The following is a 20216-nucleotide window of genomic DNA, read 5'->3' as shown; positions in this document are numbered from 1 at the left end:
GTAGTTTTCCCAGTCTATGTTTGGGTAGTTGAAATCACCCAATATCATGGTGTTTGGTAGGATCTTCATATTTTCCAGTGTTCTCAGGAATGCTGAGTGGGGGTCTTGAGACAAGGTGGGTGATCTGTAGCAGGCTACAAACTTGAAAGGCAGTTTTGCCCACTGTTAGTTGCACATGGATGGTCTCCGAGGCCTCGTGCTGTGCTACAAGCCTGGAGGTGTGGGAATCCTTGATGAAGATGGATACACCACCGCCTTTTGTATTTCGGTCCGGGTTCTGGTGCCGAAAGGTATGGTATGAGTTATAGCCTGGTAGTGCTGGGGTGCTCTCTGCAGCCTTGAACCAGGTTTCTGTTACTGCACATAAATCGATTCCCTCCTTACTGAGGAGTGCCTCGAGTGCGTGCATTGGGAGGTTTAGACTTCTGGCATGGAGTAGCATTACCCTCAGTTTTTTATTGCTTGTGTTGTTTACGGAGGTGGGTTTGTCTTTTGAGCCTTGCCTAAATAAGGCACTATGGGGGTGGCAAGAGCCTTGGCCAGTATTTGAAAGCCCAAGGGCGACAGGTGCAAGCCATCTTTTGCGAAGCAATGTGGCTTGTCGAGCATGTCATCCCAGGCTGACAAACACTGGATCCCCTTTGAATGACACCTTAAGCTAAGCCAATTGTTAAAATCGATCATTTTGTCTTTATACTGTGGCATCATTCTTGGTGAGGGCAAGATGCTACTCGGGGTCAGGGTCATACCGGCCTGGGCTACATGATCAGAGAGCTCCTCTATGTCTCTTTTCATGTAATCCAGGGAGGTACGTCTCAGGTCGTTCACACCAACATGGACAATGACAGAGTCATATTTGTATCTGTTATGGAGTGACCTGAGTGCTTGTGTTATGTGGCAGATCCTGGCACCCGACAGGCAGCTTACAGTATCCTTCTCCTTGTTCAGTCTAGTGAGAGGGATGTCAGTGTGCCTGACAATAGAGTCTCCTATTACTAGTGTATTGGGTGTGTTGTTTAGCCTTAAGGGCTGTGATTGCGTGGCACACTGACTTTGTGAAGTATGTGTTTTGTGGTTGTTGTTGGGGGGTGAAGATTGTTTGGATGTCTGCTTTGGAGGTCTCTGCTGCTTAGGCAGATTTCTATTTACAGCCTCCGAGTATGTTTTTGTGTATTTATGTGTGTTATTGGCTGGTGCCGATATGATTGGTCTATGTGAGACTGGTAGTGTGGTGCAAGTGTTTCCCTTCTTCTCATGATTGACTGTTCCAGTCTTGGGTTGAGAGAGCTTGGCCTCCAGTCTGGCTGTAACGTTGCATCTCTCGCATACATTTGTGTTTGTTGGAAGGAGGAGAAGGTTGTCTGTGTACATGAGGCAATTGTGGCATTGCCTCAAAATGCCCGGATTCACCTGAAACTGCCCTTTGGACATGCCTGCACAGATAAAGTGAAGTTTTACTGATTGTCCGGTTAGGGACGAATAGAGAGCCCTGTACTTCTGTATAGTATAGGGGGTGTAGTGCTAGCTTTTATTAGTGCTTACTAGGAGATTTGGGCAAGTGCTGGACTGAAAAGAAACTGTTTACAGTGCTTAAGTTGAAAGTCTGACTGGTTCCAATGGAAAAATTGAACAGCAGACTTCATGGAGCCAGGAATAGTTTAATCTTAGCTAAACGGTGCTGCGCTGAGGTGCACGATGCGCAAAACCATGCAAATGCGGGTTTTTAAGGCAGGTTGATGAAAGAGATAGAAATTAGCCCAAAATGGCCAAAAAACTACTAGTTGTTGGGCTGAGACCACTCCTCCGCGGAGAGATAGGCTGCTCAAAGCTCCCCACTCTCACTGGTGAATAGAGAAACTTCCTCCTATCCAAGTAAGGATATGGGCAACACAGGAGCTTGTACCACAGCCCTGAATTCAGCAGAACCTGAAAACAGGACTAGACTAGCTTAGAAAAGGTGGGAAACAAGAATTTTTTTTCTTTTACAAATACAACAGTACACTACACAAAAACACTTTAAATGCTTTAAACAGGCTAGCGGACTTGAGTGTGTAGCTTACAACAGTTAAACAGATGCTTTTAACACAGAAAACGACTTTAAATGACTTTGAAAGTGCAAACAGCAAAAAAAAGCAAGTATTCAGAAAATAGCTTTTTAAAGTACAGAAATGCTAGTAGATCGCGTTTTAGGCGAAAACTAGCAGTCGCAGGAGAAAAATGCAAAAAAAAATTACTTAAATCAGTTGAAAGTCTCTCTTTGTCTCTCTGGTGCTTGTAGTACTCTGCAGGACACCACGAGGAGCTTAGCTGAGTTGAATACAAGAGCAAAACCGCACAAATGCGGGTTTTTAAGGCAGGTAAATGAAAGAGATAGAAATTAGCCCAAAACGGCCAATAAACTACTAGTTGCTGGGCTAAGACTACTCCTCCAGGGACATACAAGCTGCTCAAAGCTCCCCACTCTCACTGATAAACAGAGAAACTTCCTCCTATCCAAGTAAGGATATGGGCAACACAGGAACTTGTACCACAGCCCTGAATTCAACAGAACCTGAAAACAGGACTAGACTAGCTTAGAAAAGGCGGGAAACAAGAATTTTTTTTTTTTCTATTTTTACAGATACAACAGTACACTACACAAAAACACTTTAAATGCTTTAAACAGGCTAGCGCACTTGAGTGTGTAGCCTACAACAGTTAAACAGCTGCTTTTAACACAGAAAATGACTTTAAATGACTTTGAAAGTGCAAACAGCAAAAAAGCAAGTATTTCAGCAGAAAATAGCTTTTAGAGTACAGAAATGCTAGTAGATCGCATTTTAGGTGAAAACTAGCAGACGCAGGAGAAAAATGCAAAAAAAAAAAATACTTAAATCAGTTGAAAGTATCTCTTTGTCTCTCTACTGCTTGTAGTACTCTGCAGGACACCACGAGGAGCTTAGCTGAGTTGAATACAAATGGATACCCTCAGTGTTTCCAGATGCAGACCCTCTCTGCATCAAGCACAATTTTCCTTAAGAGCACACAGGGAATACACACAACCTGGGATCTGGATTTCTCTATATCTGTCTCTCTCCAGGTCCCCATTAAGACTCCCCATTGGTACAGCTGTAGGGTTAGATCCTCAGCTGAGTATCCAAGCCAAGTCCTCCAGCACCCTCCCTGTAAACCCAGTGCTTCATGTCCCTGCCCCAAGTAGCTAACATACACACACATTCACTGAGAGATTTGATTTTTCACACACCCACCTGGGAAAGGCTGACACAGATTTTACCTGCTTTGCCTCCTTCTGCCCACAGTATAAGGTATTTATCAGCGCCACCAGACACTCCACAATCAGCTACTCTAAGGCCCTTAACAAAGAATGTCCAATTACACTGTGTAATATTAATACTAACACAAATGGTAGTAATGGACCAAGACAGTGTCACCAAATAAATATACTCACTCTCAAAGGATAAATACTTTCTACAAGGACCAGCCACAATAAAAGTTTTAAATATAGTTAATAATAAAAAAGCATGAAAATACTGAATAAATATTCCCAGTAAACCACAGATTTCAAATCACAGGAAATATTGAAAATAACACTGATGGGCACACTATATTCCTAATTGAATCTAGGAGAATTACTATTCCCTAATAATTTACTTGACAGAACAAGGCACAATTAAATATGTGAGCAGTCCTTCTAGTCAGGTTGCCCAAAACAGAATACGCCACCCTCAGAGATTACTACCTGTAAAAAATAATATCCAAGATGGCTTGCAGAATGACCTCATCTGGTCATCTGACTCTAGGTTCTTATAGTAACCCCCTTTGAAGTTGAGACAGGAATTTAGGATAGATGGCTACAATACACATCTAAATGTTTATGGCAGTGCCTAGGGCTTCACCTCCTTTTACTGAGCTAATGAACAAAGGCTTCTTCCAGACCCACTGTCTCTGGTTCTATTCGGCACTGTGGGGTACCATTTTAATGGCTTAACAACTCATTTACATTTCCCTTATTGTTCTTAAAGTAAGCTAGCTGGTTACTCTTTCCTGTTCTAGTGTCCTCTATTAAAACCTGTACATTTAATTATGTTACAATAATATATGTACTTTTATTTTCATTCCAGCAGGGTGTACTGTTGATACATTTTAAAAAAAGCAAACCTCACAAATACATTTTCAGCACAAGCAACTGTTCAAATAAGCTTGACAGACAAATGACAAATTATTTGCAAAATTACAGCTATCTGTGCTGGCACAAGTCATACATGTACTGCCCTATTTCTCCTGGCATGACTGGCAGTACCTCCTATCATTACACCTTCCCACATGTATCTGTGGATTCCCGCCCCATGACTCATTCCATAAGTCCACAGCATGGGTTTACAAACCTCTCTGTACACAAGTGCTTTCAAAGAGAGTATATAAGTTGAACTTATTATAAAGGAAGATGTTTGAATGATTGCTGGTGCAGTAGCCTTAGCTATATGAGTTATATTCTGCCAAGGAAAAAAACACAAAGCTTCAGGACACCTTCCATACGCTCAAACTGTCAAACACCACAAACTGAGCTGACTAAAAGACAAGTTTGAATGTAGCCCTTTACAGCTTTCCTGTCAGCAGGGAGAAGGCTGAGACCTAAAAAGACAATCCTAGGAATAAGAAAATAAATATCCACATCCTGGCATAAAAATCATACCACAAAGCAAGGTAGAAGGAGGGAATGGCTACTGCAGCAGTGATCATTCGAACATCTACTGTTATAGTAAGTTAAGCTTACACAACTGTACCATGTTCTTCATACCGATCACTGCTGTAGTAGCCTTAGCTATATGGGTAGATTACCACAGCTAACTTTTTTTGCGAAGTAGAAGGACAGGGGTCCAGAAGCCCCTGGAGAATGGTTTTAGTAAAGGTTTATCTAGACCTACAGAAAGAATTAAGCTTATAGTACTTTATAAAAGAATGTAGTGGCTTTTAGAATACTTCTAGAATCCATTTCTTTTCAAAAAGCCATAAACAAAGCCAAAGCCCTGGTAGAGTGGTTCTTGACCCTGCATGGAACAGATTTGTCATGGTGAATATAGCAGAAGGTAACAGCCTTTAACAACCATTTAGTAAAATAGTCTGTTTTGACACAGGTTGTCCTTTTGCACCTAAACAAGAAAAGAACAATTCATCTGAAGATCTGAAAGATTTAGCTCTGTCAATATAATATCAGAGCTGTCTGTGGGCATCCAAGGTATGGCGTTTCCTTTCTTCCTCATTTTTAGATTCAAGAAAGAAAGTGGGGAGATAGATAGTTTGGCTTAAAGAAAACTCTGATACCAATTTTAGGCATAAAAGAAGAAAGAATTAGTTACTAAAGAAACGCTGTTCCTATGGAAAATGAGGAAGGGCTGACTAACCATAAGAGCTTGCAACTCAGATATGCTTCTCTCAGAAGTCAGAGCAATCAGTAAAACTGTTTTCCATGGCAAGAACTTCATGTCAGCCAGATTAGCTGGTTCAAATGGAACAAGTGTTAGCTTTTCTAACTCAAAATTAAGATCCCAAGGAGGGGGCACCAACTTACTTGAAGGGTTCTTATGCAAAGCCCCCTTCAAGAACATTTTGACATGAAACTGCCTTAAAGGAGGAGGATCCTTGGGCAGACATGCTGAAATGGCTGACAAATGAACCTCAACAGAGGAATAAGAAAGGTTACAGGATAGTAACTCACACAAATATTGTAAAACCAGAGAACAACTAGCCCTGAATGGGTGACGGTTATTTTGTTGGCACCAGCTAAAAAAACTTTTCCATTTGATAATATATTATTTTCTAGTAGCAAGCTTTCTTGCCCCCACTAGCACCTGTTGCATGTCCTCACAAGCCAGGTACTTAAAGGAATCAAGACCCTATCATCCAGGCAGTCAAGTGAAGATGATTAATGTTGGGGTATATCAAACACCCCTCTTCTTGTGTGAGTAGATCCATTCTATGAGGAAATTTGTGGTAAGTGTCCCTGGGCATTAACAAAAGAAGGAAAAGCCATGGTTGCATGGGCCAAAAGGGAGTCACCACAATAATCTTGGGGGATTCCTTCTGAATCATCAGAATTACCCTTGATATAAAAGGAAAGGGTGAAAAGGAATACAGGAACAATGCTTTCCAAAGAAAAGAAAAGGCATATTCCTTACAGGCCTTCAGCACTGAGTCCTGGAAAAGAATTGTGCTAGTTGACTGTTCAAAGAAGAGGCAAAGATGTCTACTTGAGGAACTCCACCCACAGACAGATCAAATCTTGGAAGCCCCCCGATCTAGTTTCCATTCATGATGGTCTGCCCTGGACCTGCTCAGCTTGTCTGCCAAACAATTTTGCTCTGATAGAATGTAGGATGCCTGCTGAGTGATATTCGCTAGTCTGCAAAAGAGGTACAACCTGTTTCCCCGTTGCATGTTGATGTACCACACGACTGTGGTATTGTCTGTAATGACTTGAGGTCTGGGAGACCAAAGATGGTTCAGAGAGGCGAGTGCCTTGATGACGGAAAGCTTCTCCTTAATATTTATATGCTTGCATGTGTCCTACACCCTCTGCACATTTATTCCTCCTGAAATTGCACCCCAAACAAAGTCCAAAGCATCTGTGGTGACTGACTGCTTTGGAACAGGGAGGGAGAAGGGAAGACCTGGATTTAAGAATAGCTGTTGTCTCCACCAAAAGATTTCGCTTCTGACAAACCCCAATACTGGAATCTGAAAAGATAAAGGGTGTTGATGCAGGGACCAAAGAGATTTCAGATACCACTGTATCTTTCCAGTGTGGAATCTTGCCTGGTGTATCATGAGAATCGTAGATGCCATAAGAGACAAAATCCTGAGGTACTCCCTCACAGTGACAGAAATCTGAGTGGAAAACCTTAGAAATAGATATAAATAAAGATCTATTTTTTCAGTGGGAAAAAAAACTCTCTGAACAGAGGTGTGTAGTTGATATCCCAGGAACACAATCGTCTGAGAGAGAGAGTGTGTTAAAAAAGATTTTTGAATGATCTCTTAGAATCCCAGCTTGTGCAAGAGATCTCTCAACAAACAGAGATATTCCTGACATTTTGAAAAAAGACTGCAAAAATAAGCAAGTTGTCTAAATATGGAGAAAGGTAGATAACCTGTAGATTGCAGTGAGCAATAACTGGTGCTAGACACTTTGTGAACTCTCTTGGTGCAGTGGATAATCCAAAGGGTAAGGCATAAATCTGAAAATGTGATCCAGACACACAAAATCATAAGAAATGTCTGAAGTCTGGATGAATATGGATGTGATTTTAAGCATCTTTTAAGCCTTGTGTCATTGGGAAACTTGCAAGTGGAAGAGGAGGTAACAAGCTGTGAAGTGAAAGAATTTTGAATTTGGTCACAGATTTAGGAAAGAAAGATCTAGACTTGGCCTCTGAGCATTTTCTTTCTTTGGCACTATGAACATCCTTGAATAAAAAACACTTTCCCCATCTGAGGACAAGGAACTGGTTCTAGCACTCCTTGGGACAGCATGTGGCAAATAACAGGAAACAAGAGTCTGATCTGCAGGATGAGAAATGACTCTCTGGAAAGGAGGGTTTCCTCCCATGCTATCTCTGACCATGATGAATGACTTTGATTTCTGAAACTATCAGAAGCCAAAAAAAAAGAAATGCAAATCTAGACTTTCTGGACAAAAAAAAGGGGTCAGTGTGGCGGGGAGGAAGGGGGAGGGGGTCACATGTTCTCTTGTATAGTCATTCAGACTTGTTGGATTGTCCTTGGTTTTTGGGAGGTTAAAAACATCTTTTTGGATCTCTCTTGCCATTTCCTTCTTAAATATGTTTACCTTTATTTTGCTGAGACTGTTTATTCTACTTTTTGCCAAAACTGTCAAAATCTTCAAATGCAAATTTGTGTTTATTAATGCAAAAGATTCATGAGAAACATTATATAGACCAAGAATCCTTGGGCCATAAGGAAAACGAAGCGACTAAGGAAGTGCAAAAATATAAACAACAAAACTTAGAGACTTCTGAAATGCATAAAAAAGAAATATGTGCATGGGAAAGAAAGGGTGATCTGACATGGTGAAATATTTGTGTACAGAAGAAAGTCAAATTAATCAATACAAAAAAAGCAGCTACAAAGATATTTGAAGAGAAATACAGGCAAAGGCAACCAGATATGAAAAATTTCACAATACAAAAAATAAGATCACAAAGGGGGAAAACAGAGATGAGAAAAGCCGAAATTAAAATACAGAAGTTGAAGTTATGGAATAACTGCAAGGTGAAGGATTTAGTGTAGAAAGTCTAATACAGGTCATGTCACAGCATGATGAAACAATGAGGAATGGGAGACATCTGAAGAAGAAATATGGACATGGGAAAGAAAAAGTAATTTAATGGAGTGCAATATTTATGCAAAGGAGAAAGCAAAACTAATCAATATAAAAAAGCAGCACCAAAGATATCTGAAGAGAAATACAGGCAAAGTCATACAAATGCTGAAAACTGTACAATACAAAAAAAAAAAAAAAGAAGAAAACAAAGGGAAAGTAGAAAAAAAAGATTAGTAATCGAGAACTTAAAATACAAACTGAAGTTATGGATTACCTGCAAAGTGAAGGATTTAATGTAGAAAATCTAACTCTGATAATATCACATGATAGAACAATGAATACCCAAATTAAGGAGAAAACAGTGGGGCAGGAAGCATCTGATCAGTTGCCATATGAAGATAATTTGGAGCCTTCAGTAGGAAACTAGTAAAAAACTTCAGTTGGAGTTGCACAGCAAGGAAAGGCAAGGAAACTGTGCCGCAGTCAAAGTTGTGGAGCGACAGGTCAGTGAGTTCCCATATGAAAGAGCAATGGGTGACATAGGATGAAGCCGAAGAGAATATCGCAGAGGAAGATGTTCGGGAACTTTCTGTAGAATGCCCACAGGAAATGAAGAACAAAGACTGTGCCCTTAGTTTACATGGAAATTATCTAAAGGAAAGAGTTGCTTGATTTAATAGAGCTGGATAGACATACTAAGATCAATGAAAGTTTGATAAAACAAATGAACACTGTAATTAAGACTATTCATAGAAATTTATGCACTATAACAGAAGTAAACAGGATATATTACTATGCAGCTAAATTAATAACAGATAAAGTCTTACCACAAAAACACCAGGCAATAAGTGAAAGGAAGGAAAAAAAATCAAATGCCATCACTGAAGTATCGGACAGAGAAATCTATAACACCATTAAGACAAGAAGTGTCAATATTAGAAGAGTAAAGAAGAGGGAACAAATCAACAAAAATACTTAGAAAGGTAGACATGATAAAAGCAATGTGCAGTATCAGAACTGGCCAGATCTATGGCACATTATTGTAAATAATAAACGAAAGAGATCGACAAGGGCAGAAAAACTTAGAAAATATGGAGATAAATATAAAGGAAAAGTACAAAATAAGCAATTTATTGATGACCCCAAAAATGTTTTATAGAGATTTCTGAAACAAAGCAAAAGGAATAGAAACACCACCAAAAAAATTTACTAGATACATTTTGGAGAAATATCTATGAAGACCCAGTGGAACATAACAATGATGCTGCATGGACAGAAGCAGTAATACAAACAGTAAGACGTTCAAATGTACAAGATACAAAATGGGATGAAGTGACATCCACAGAAACTGAAACAAAATTAAGAAAAGCTCCTAAATGAAAAACCGCAGGCACAGATGCAGTACCTAACTTCTCGTTAAACATATTAACATTTTTACATGAAGATTTAGCCCTCAGTATGAACTATTTATATGCTCATCCTGAATAAACACCAACATGGTTAACAGGAAAAACAATACTCCTCCATAAGAGCGAACCTGCAAGCAATCCAAAAAACTATATACCAACAACTTTCCTTCTGATGATGTATAAACTATTTACCAGAACTACTGTTGGCACAGTTTGCATTCATCTAAAAGAAAACTCAGTCATGGCAATAGAACAAAAGGGTAACAAAAGAAAGCCATATGGAAAAAGGACCAATTGTTGTCAAAGTCAAAACAGAGAATTGTCAAAAGGGGAAGAATCTAACTATGCCATTCCTCCTTCAGAACAGGGAATATATAATCTTGGTATGCACTGATTTTTATAAATCATTTGGTGATCATGAAGCATCCTTCTTGTTTTCCTATCTAATCTAACATGTTTTGGGGACAGTCAATCATGCCAAAACTGTAAGCTAGGACAGGAAGATCAAATTGGTTTATAGTATGGATTTTGCTCCTAGATGTCAACGCTGTTTTCAGAATTAATTTAAGATTCTAAAGTACTCCCGAGTTTTATTCGCATTTGTTCATGTTTTATTGTTGATCCTTCATCAATTTCCAAATTTGTATCCACTCCCTCTTGCTCAAGTTCTTTTATAACACATTCTTGTCCCAAACTGCTTTAAAGGTTGCTTCTGCACATTTATCAAGATCAAATAACATTCTTTTATCATCTGAAAAAGTTTTGACAACTTGCAGTTGTGCTTTTGGTTCCTCATCTGATGAGCTATACAGTTTTAAATCATCGACAAAGAGATGAGAAGTCTTTACACTTTTGGTTTCTAGGAGCCAAATTACAGCCATGGCCTAAGCTGTTAAGGAGACAGCTTTATGGGTTAAAGGCAAGACAGAATAACAGCAATGACAGAGAGTCACCTTGGAATACCCCCTTTGAATTTTTCCCCCTGGAATAATAATTTGTCCTTCCGTGGTGGTGCAGCGGTAGCGTTGTTGCCTCACAGCAAGAGGTTCTCCCATTTGATTCTTGGCTGGAGTGTGGGGAGTGCCTTCTGTGTGGAGTCTGCATGTCCTCCCCGCGGTTGGGTGGGTGTCGAAAGACATGCGTAAATGAGCGTGCCTTCGTTGAAGGTTGAACGTCGAGCTGGCACCTCAGCATTCGTCAAAATCTACTGCCAATCATTAGCTAACCGGAGTTTTGCTCTGGCAACCCCTAACCGGAAAAAGCCGAAAGACAACAGCATCATGGATTAATTGCAAAGTGGTCTGCCACTGTTTCATGGTCGCTGTAATGTAGCTGATCAGAATAGGGTGTATCTTACACATTTTTAAGCACTCTTTTATCCATGAATGTGGGATACTATCAAATGCTTTTTTTATAGTCAATCCATGCCATACCTAGATTCTTCCCTTTTTTACAGTTCTCCACTATGACTTTAACAACAAATGATTCTTTGTTCCATATGACTTTCTTTTATTGCCCTTTTGTTCTACTGCCATAACTCAGCTTTCTTATAAATAACTATAAACTCTGTCGGTATCAATTCCAGTGTATAGTTTATACATCGTTGGAAGGCAAGTTACCGGTCTGTAGTTTTTAAGGTAGCTTGCAGGTTCACTCTTAAGTAGTAGCATTGTTTTCCTGCTGTTAGCCAGGTTGGTGTCTGTTCAGTGTGCGCATATAAATAGTTCTTACTCATAGCTAAATCTTCATGCAAAGATGTTAACACTTTTAACCAGAAGTTAGGTTCCATATCTGGGCCTGGTGTTTTCCAATTGAAGGCTTTCTATCCATTTAGCATCTTTGTTATGTTCCACAGGATCTTCATCAATACTTCTCCAAAATGTATCTATTTCTTCTTTTTTGGTGACCTTTCAATTCCTTTTACCTTATTTCCCAACTCTCTATAGAACTTTTTTGGGTCATCAATAAATTGCTTATTTTGTACTTTTCCTTTATATTTATCTCTGTATCTTCTATGTTTTTCTGCCTGTGCTGAGATTTTTAGCTTATTTGCGATAATGCATGACAGATCCTGGTTTGTTCTAATACTGCACATTGTTTTTATTACATCTATCTTTCTTAGTATTTTTGTTGATCTATTCCCTCTTCTATATTCTTCTAACAGTGACACGTCTGGTCTTAATTGTTTTACAGTTTTCTCTATTCGATACTTCCATGATGGTAAACACAAAAGCCAGAAGAAGTAGCTGAATTGAACCCACTCAAAGTATTGCAGGCTGCAAATCACCATAGTTGTAGAATGCAGAATCCACTTTATTAACTTCAGACAAAAAATCCAAGGATGAGCGCTTTCGTCCAGAAAGATCTAGACTTCATCAGACAATTTACCCCACATAGTTACTTCCTTCTTATACAGTCCAAACAGGAAGTTCCATCCAGTTATAAACTAATCAATTTTGTCATTAAAAGCACAATATTTACAGTCACTGAATTTAAAAAGCAGACAAACTATACAAACTGAAAAAGTTCATGGAACACACCACCCTAAAAACACACTATATATATATATATATATATATATATATATATATATATCTATATATATATATATATAAACACTGCTTCATAAAAATGACAATTTACAATAAATATTTAAATATGTTGAATCCGTTAAAACAATAAATATGTGTGATTAAATACTAAAAACTAGATATAGTAGAAAATGTTAAGAGAAATAAATACACTTAACATAAATACTGAACATGTGATATTAAAATGCGTACTGGAGAAATATATATATACATACATACATACATACATACACACACACACACACACACACACACACACACACACACACACACACACACACACACACACACACACACACACACACACACACACACACACACACACACACACACACACACACACACACATTTTATCTTTCTAGTGCCTTTAGTTTTAAAATTGGGCTAATTGAAATATGCTCATTCAGGCCTGGCCAGTTCCCTGCATTCAAACGTAATTGCCAGTATAATTCTCTTTTCTCAAGTAATAGTGACCATGCACCACCCCTCATGTTGGTACTGATATTGTCTATACTAAAAAAATTGGATTAGTTTATAACTGGGTGGAACTTCCTGTTTGGACTGTATAAGAAGGAAGTAACTATGTGGGGTGAATTGTCTGATGAAGTCTAGATCTTTCTGGACGAAAGCGCTCATCCTTGGATTTTTTGTCTGAAGTTAATAAAGTGGATTCTGCATTCTACAACTGTGGTGATTTGCAGCCTGTTCAATTCAGCTACTTCTTCTGGCTTTTGTGTTTATCTGCTTCAGTTTGTGCATTGTGACTTTTTTTGACTTCCATGATGGTATTATAGTTTCCCCTTCCTTTCCTTCCCTACCTTGTGTTCTTGCAGTAGGACCCACTGATTAAAGCGTCTTATGTACACAGAGACACAAAGTCATAAAATACCAGGATCTGCAGTCAGAAATGAAGGCAATGTGGAAGAAAGATACCCAGACAGTTCCAACAGTAGTAAGAGCAATGGTTCTCATAAAAAATAATTTACAGTCATATTTGGATATGCTACCGATACATGTAACTCCATTTGAATTTCATGAGGAGTCAGTTCTGGGCACATTGCGGGTGCTTCAAAGGGAACTCTTCACTAACAGCAAAGATTGAAGCAATACTAAGTCCATGAACTTTAATCAGACTTTGAATTGGGTACATTCCTGTCATGGTATTAGAAACCAAAAAGACTTGGAGAAATTAAACCAACTGAAATAACCTGTGCAGATTCCGTCATGTAATTTAGACAGATTATTTATATCTGTACTATTACATCTGAGAAAAAGCAAACCACAAAGAAACAAAATAGTCCTTGTCAGTACAACCACATTAAGGACTTTTACACGTTTATTAAAGAAGAAATAACAGAATGAAACAATGAATTTAAGTAGATATTACAAACCTCCATCATCATCTGAACCTTCAATGCTTTGCTGTTTCAGGCGATGACTGTAAGAAAATTACACAACAGTCACTAAGTGAAATAGTCATCATGGCTGCTTTCCAGTAACAATATTTGAATAATTTCTATATATTAACAACTTTGGTACCATTTGATCTGTTTTTGTTGTTATAGTCAAACTGGGCTGAGTCTGCACTTGGTTACATGTTGATCAGTGATCTACCACAAAAAAACCAAATAAATTAATCAATAATCAAAATGCCTGAAAAAGAAAATATATTTTTATATTGGAACATTAACCTGTACAATGCAGAGAATAATTATAAACAGACAAATGCAATGTGTGTGTACCTTGAAACTTCTACCTGGACATTCCATAATCTTTATCATCACATTAGTCTGCTTTAAGTAGTCTGTATACTGTTTTGCAGGCACCTTGAAGGATGACCTTTATCACCACCTGCAAGACTTGGACTAGCAGGTACAGTGTTAAGTGACAGCTGCTAAAAAGGGATGAAAATAAAATTTAGATAGTTGGGGGGAGTAGCGATAAGTATACAGACAAAGTGCAGTGACAAACTGTCAGATGCAGCATGCATAAATGCACTTTTCAAGTGTAACTTTATGCAGATGGAAAATTTGCTTTAAGTACAGGCAGTGTGTTTATGAGATCTACACTGGCAGTTTCCAGGATTTGTTTGTTTTTATATGTTTCTTCTACTTGATGGCTGGAGTTACTACAAAATAAACTATTGTGCTGCAGACTCCTGTTTAGCGCATTAAATTTTTTTTTTTTTTTTTTTTTGCTATGGTGAGATACTGCACTGAAGGAAGTGACCCATTCCCCAAGTTCTGGTGACCACAGAGTTGACTAAAATAAGAAGGGAACAAACTGTACAACACAAAGCATGGGGTGTCAAGTGTTCTGCTCCCATAACAAACAATTTCTGCTTCATTTTGTTTTTGTTTTAGATTTTTTAGAAATGGTTATGCCCTTGCTTATGTGATCTCTGATTTTTAGTGGTTTCATCTGACACAGCTGGTCTGCAATGTGTGCGTCTATGAGTTTACCCTACACCCTGGAAGGGGTACTGTGAGCTCATGTACTGTAGACATTATGAGAAACAGTGTGCTGTTTTGCCAATATTTCATACAATCTGCACAGACAATATTACATGATCTGACCTCAGTGATTACTTAACCTTTCAATTATGTAAACATCAGATTTAATCTGAATGACCTGTTCTACAATATTATTATTTTTTAGTATGTTTATGTTTTTTTCTTGAGTTGAATGACCTCATGAGTTGAATAACCTGAGAATGTGTGCTGGTAGTATATCAACAAAAAGGAAAGGAGGCAATATTAGGAGAGCAAAGCAGTTTCTGAGGAAACCTGAAGTGATTCATCCTCAGTTGCTGCTTAGCAAATAGTCTTAAAAAATAAACTCAACTGCTACCCCAGACTTTAAAAGGGGTACAGTAATAAGCAGAATGAGACTGCTGAAAAACAACAGCACCCACTTATACATCTAAATCCATGTGTCAACAGAAGAAATAATTTTTTTTATGTATAATATTACATTGGATTGTTAGGCAGTAGTACAATGTCCCTGCACCTCAGCAACACACAAAACATAAAAGGCAAGAAGCCACAGCACTGTCTCTAAGTTAAGCCTTGTAACGGAGAAATGGTTACCCCACTCTGGCCAGAGAAAATGACTAGCTAGAGGGATGGAAGGAGGAACAGTTTATGTATTACAACAGTGATTTACTCAAACATTCCACCATTATGAACCTGTACAATGTTTATAAGATCATAATTGTCACACCCGGAACAATTACCAAAGCTTATGAAGTCTGGGTGGAAGAAGAATGACCGGAGTCCGTGATACCTGCAAACCGGCTTCAGCAAAAACAGTTTTGACTCTCAAGAAAATATCCAACTTGTGATACTTAGTAATGTGTGAACAGAAGATCAGGGAGCTGCTTCTAAATTAAATCTCGTGTCCACACCTTTTCCAAAATATTCCTGAGGTAGCAACTGCCATAGCAGAATGAGCCATACCATTTTGGAAGGTCCTTCCTATGAGCAGAGTAAAAGGACTGCATGGAAAGAGAAAGCCATCTAGAGATGACTTGTTTAGAAACCAGATATCCTTTTTTAACTCATCATAAAAGACAAAAACTTAACCCATTTTCCTTAAAGCTTTAGTTCAATCCAAATAGAATCTAAGTTGTCTGTGTACATGAAAGCAGCAAATAATTCCCTCTTCCTTATTTTTGTGGATTAGAGTAAATGCATGGAATTGAATAGATTGGTTAAGGGTAGTTTTGGCATAAAAGAACTGTTTCTGATACTTGCCTTGACCCTGTGAAAGACTAAACAAGGTTGACATACGGACATGTAACTCAGATACTCATCTTCCAGAGATTAAGGCCATCAATAATACAGTCTTCCAAGTTAGGAATATTAGTGGAAGGTTGATTGCTGGTGCAAACAGAGTTTACGTTAACTCTTTAAGAACTTAATTTAAACCTGACATAGCAGCCACTTTTTTCCTTGGTGACCTAATATATACCACTTACTTAAAAAACTGCCTGACTTGAAAATTAGTAGATAAAGGAGGATTCAGTGACAGACAGGCAGGAATGTCTGATAGATGTACCCTTACAGAAGTGTATAAGTCAGAATTGAGCAATTCACAGGGTACTGAACACCTAGAGGTGCCCCCACTCTAAGTGGATCGTGTCCTCTGTTTTTGATATTAAACAGAAAATCTTTTCCATTTAGATATATTAGATTTGTTTGTAGCAGGTTTTCTTGTTCCTCAAGTATGTATAGCATGAAGCAATAGTAAAGGTGCCTGAAAAGAATTAAAATACCATCACCAAAACTGTTAGGTTTAGGGATTGAATACCTGGATGAATCAGAGATCCCTTGTCCTTTGTGAGAAATCCACTCTGTGTGGAAGTTGGTGATTGACCTCGGCCAACTGCATTAAAAAAGGAGAACCAGTGATGCCTGAGCCAAGGGGGGGGGGGGGGGTCACCAATAACCTGTATGGCAAGTCCTTCCTTACATTTTGGAGAATTTTGGAAATGAGAGGAAAGGGGTGAGCTGTTTGTAGAAAGGCTTCTTGATGTTGCATCCATTCATGAGGGTCTGTCCTGGATCTACTCAAGGAGTTTGCAACTCTGTTTTGCTCTGACAGTATGCATGTTGCCTGCAGGAATAAACCTCGTACTGAATGTCTATGTCCCAGGCAATCACTCAGCCTGCAAAGGAGGTAGGAGCTTGTGTCTCCCTGTTTATGTTGAAAAGCTGGTCTACAGTTTTCAATACACTGGTAACATCCATCATCTTTTTCAGACTGATGTGTTTGCATCTGAACTGAGAATCCCAAATTCCTTGTACCTTGATGCTGGAAAGTGACATCCCAAACAAAGTTCAAATAATCTGTGGCCACGCTCTAACAATGGGGTGGAAAGGGAGAAGGGAACTCTACACAAGATAGAGCTCATTTGGATCACCACAGCAGTTCCCCTTTTACAACACTGACCACAGGAACTGTCTGACAGAGAAAGAAAGAAAGAGGATGAGAGTGTTGGGCCCACACTGACTTCACAAACAACTCGATATTAGTCATGTGAAGTCTTGCAGGAGGGATCATGAGAATAGATGAGGCCATGAAACCCAAGGCCCTTAGAAACTCCCTTACACTGGTTGGTTGTTATGTGAAAGACTGACAAAACAGAAATGACTGGTTTGCACCTTTCTGTGGTGAAATGTAAGCAATTATTACAACTTCCTGGCTGGTTGTAGTTGCAATTATGTTAAAATGTGTATGCCTAGAAGTCTGCAGTAGGCAATTACTGGAGCAAAGTATATACAGAGAAAACATTATGGCCCAAGCGACCCAAATCTGATTAGTAGCTCAGGCATCTGAGGAGCTAGCACGGATGGATGGATATGCATGCCCATCTAGGGGAGAGTGTTAATCAGAGATGTTCCCTGAGGGGAGGCGTGGTCCACAGAGTGAAGTAGCACACGTACATTGCTGATGAATGTGAGGGTGGGAGTGAAATAATGGTAGGTCGCAACAAACCCTCTTAGCAAGCAGAAGTAATTGTCTGCACCATCCCCAGGACACTCTCAATTTCCACATTGACCCAAGCTTACTCAAAAGTATGGGGAGAAAACAGAAACATGTACAACTGGTGATGGGCAGGGACACTGGGATGGCTGGACAGAATGAAGCAGGAGGAGGGAAGGGGAAAAAAGAGAGTGGCAGTAGGATCAAAAGGCAAACAAGTCAACTGATAATGCAATCCTAAGCATAGGATGTTAATAAAAGATCTGTGATTGTTGTGAATGGCAATATGAAGACATCATCTTTTAAATCCTGAGTGACTAAATGTGCTTCAGGAGAAAGAAGAAGGAATAGTCTGAAGGGTCAACGTTTTGAATTTTTGAGCATCTGAAAAAAAGTTTTCATTTTAATAGAGTCAGAAGGGTCTCCAAGTGCTCTTTTTTTTCCCAGAATACTAGAAAAGGTTTTGACTAAAACCCTTTTCTCCCTTGATCAACAGGAACTGATTCTATGACCCACTGAAGAAGCAAATTTGAAATGATTAGAAGAATTAGGTGACCCTTATATTAAGCTATCTGCAGAATTCCTGAAGGAGTACATAAAGAAGCCTAGTACTCAAACGTTTGTTGTGACTGTGTGCCATGCATGGACAGGGGCAGAGAGAGAGAAATTCCCTGCAATTTGTTTGTTGTGACTGCTTTCCATACACAGAGAGGGACAGACAGAAAGAGAAACTCCATACAATTTGTTTGTTGTGGCTTACACAGAGAAGGACAGAGGCAATGAGAGAGAAACTCCCTGCAAATTGTTTGTCGTGACAGTGTGATACATGGTGAGGGACAGAGAGAGAGAGAGAGACAAACTCCCTGCAATTGGTTTGTTGTGACAGTGTGTCATACTCAGAGGGGGTCACAAACAGAGAGAGAAGCTCACTGCATTTTGTTTGTTGTGACTCTGTGCCAAACAGTGAGAGGGAGAGCCAGAGAAACTCCATGCAATTTGTTTGTTATGATAGCGTGCCATATATGGAGAGGGACAGAGAGAGAGAAAAACTTCCTGCAATTTGTGTGTTGTGACAGTGTGATAAACTAAGAGGTACAGAGAGAGAAAAACTCCCTGCAATTTGTTTGTTGTGACTGTGTGCCATACAACGGAGAGGGACACAGAGAGAGAGAGAGAAATTCCCTGCAATTTGTTTGTTCTGACAGTGTGCCATACACTTTGAAGGTCAGAGAGAGAGAAAGAGAAACTCCATGAAATTTGTTTGTTGTATTGCGAATATTTGAGTTTTACATTGAGTTATGATTTGAAGAAAATCCATTTTTAAATGTGGAGGTGTACAAAGAAGGATCATAGGAGATTACTAGGCTACTGGCCCTGAGGCCTTATAAGCCTAGCCAAGAGTTTAGCCCAGGTTTAGACAAGTCAGCACCCGATATCCCTGTCCAGCAGGGACATGGGTGGAATCCCAGGGGTATATTTTCTGTTTCCCATACAGTTATCAAGGTTGCACATAAAAAGGGGTAAAGAGGTACTCTGCTTGATGTGGAGAGGGAGACTATTCCATAGATGGGGGAGTCTCTGGGAGACAAATCTGCCCGCTAACAAGTCCTGTTGATGTTACAGACCAGGTTGAGGCTGCGTGTGTGAGTTACTCGAGTGGAGCTTGACTTGCAGATATGCAGCAGTCCCACCAAGGTGGGGTCCGTGATCGTCTTGTATGCCAGACAGAGATCATCAATGAGGAGTCTGCATGAAACTGAGTAGAGGGATAGGGCTTTTAACCTATCTGTGTAAGGTAGATGTTTGAGGCCCTGGATTCTCCTGCTGAGGAACCTCTGTGGTCTTTCCAACAGCTGCACGTGCTTTGCGAGGTACATGCCAAAAGGGGCGTTGTACTCAATAATGGGCCTTATAAGGGAAGAATACAGGGATGTTATGACCTCCTTGTCCCTGAATGATATACCCTTACTTATGAAGAGGGCAGTGTAGAAGGCTTTCCATACAACAGAAGCAACATGGTGGTCAAAAGTCAGGATGCTATCAGCCTGGGTGCCCAAATCCCTCACGACTGATTGCGTGCTTAGGATATTGTTATTACTGTGATAATTTGTGAGGACGTCACACTCCCCAAAGGTAATGATGATGCATTTTTTGGTATTCAGCTGAGGCCATGTTTCTGGCACGAGTCATTTGTGTGAGTGAGACCCTCTTGGAGGATGTCCACATCACTAGGGGAATTGATAACAGCACCCATCTTGCAGTCATCTGCAGACTTGATCAACCATAGTCCACTGGTTTTGGCCTGCACCTCAGAAGTATATCCCAAACAACAGAGGCCCCAAGACAGAACCCTGGGGTATGCCGCTTGTCACGGGTCTATTGCTTGAG

At 39.5% G+C, this 20216-nt stretch overlaps 1 protein-coding gene across 1 annotated transcript in view; it reads right to left on the bottom strand.

Moving 5' to 3' along the window:
• Nucleotides 1-20216, bottom strand: part of IFT43 (intraflagellar transport 43) — a 2700032-nt gene that overhangs the window by 1380158 nt on the left and 1299658 nt on the right. Inside the window, exon 6 of the mRNA XM_044073868.1 lies at nucleotides 13733-13779. Within this exon, the coding sequence (XP_043929803.1) occupies nucleotides 13733-13779 (47 nt within the window). The remainder of the gene's footprint in view (nucleotides 1-13732; nucleotides 13780-20216) is intronic.

The sequence above is a fragment of the Protopterus annectens genome, chromosome 6.part0 (genome assembly GCF_019279795.1).
Source record: "Protopterus annectens isolate FY-2018-M chromosome 6.part0, PAN1.0, whole genome shotgun sequence".
NCBI classification, from domain to species: Eukaryota; Metazoa; Chordata; order Ceratodontiformes; family Protopteridae; genus Protopterus; species Protopterus annectens.
This window is presented reverse-complemented; position numbering and strand designations above follow the sequence as displayed.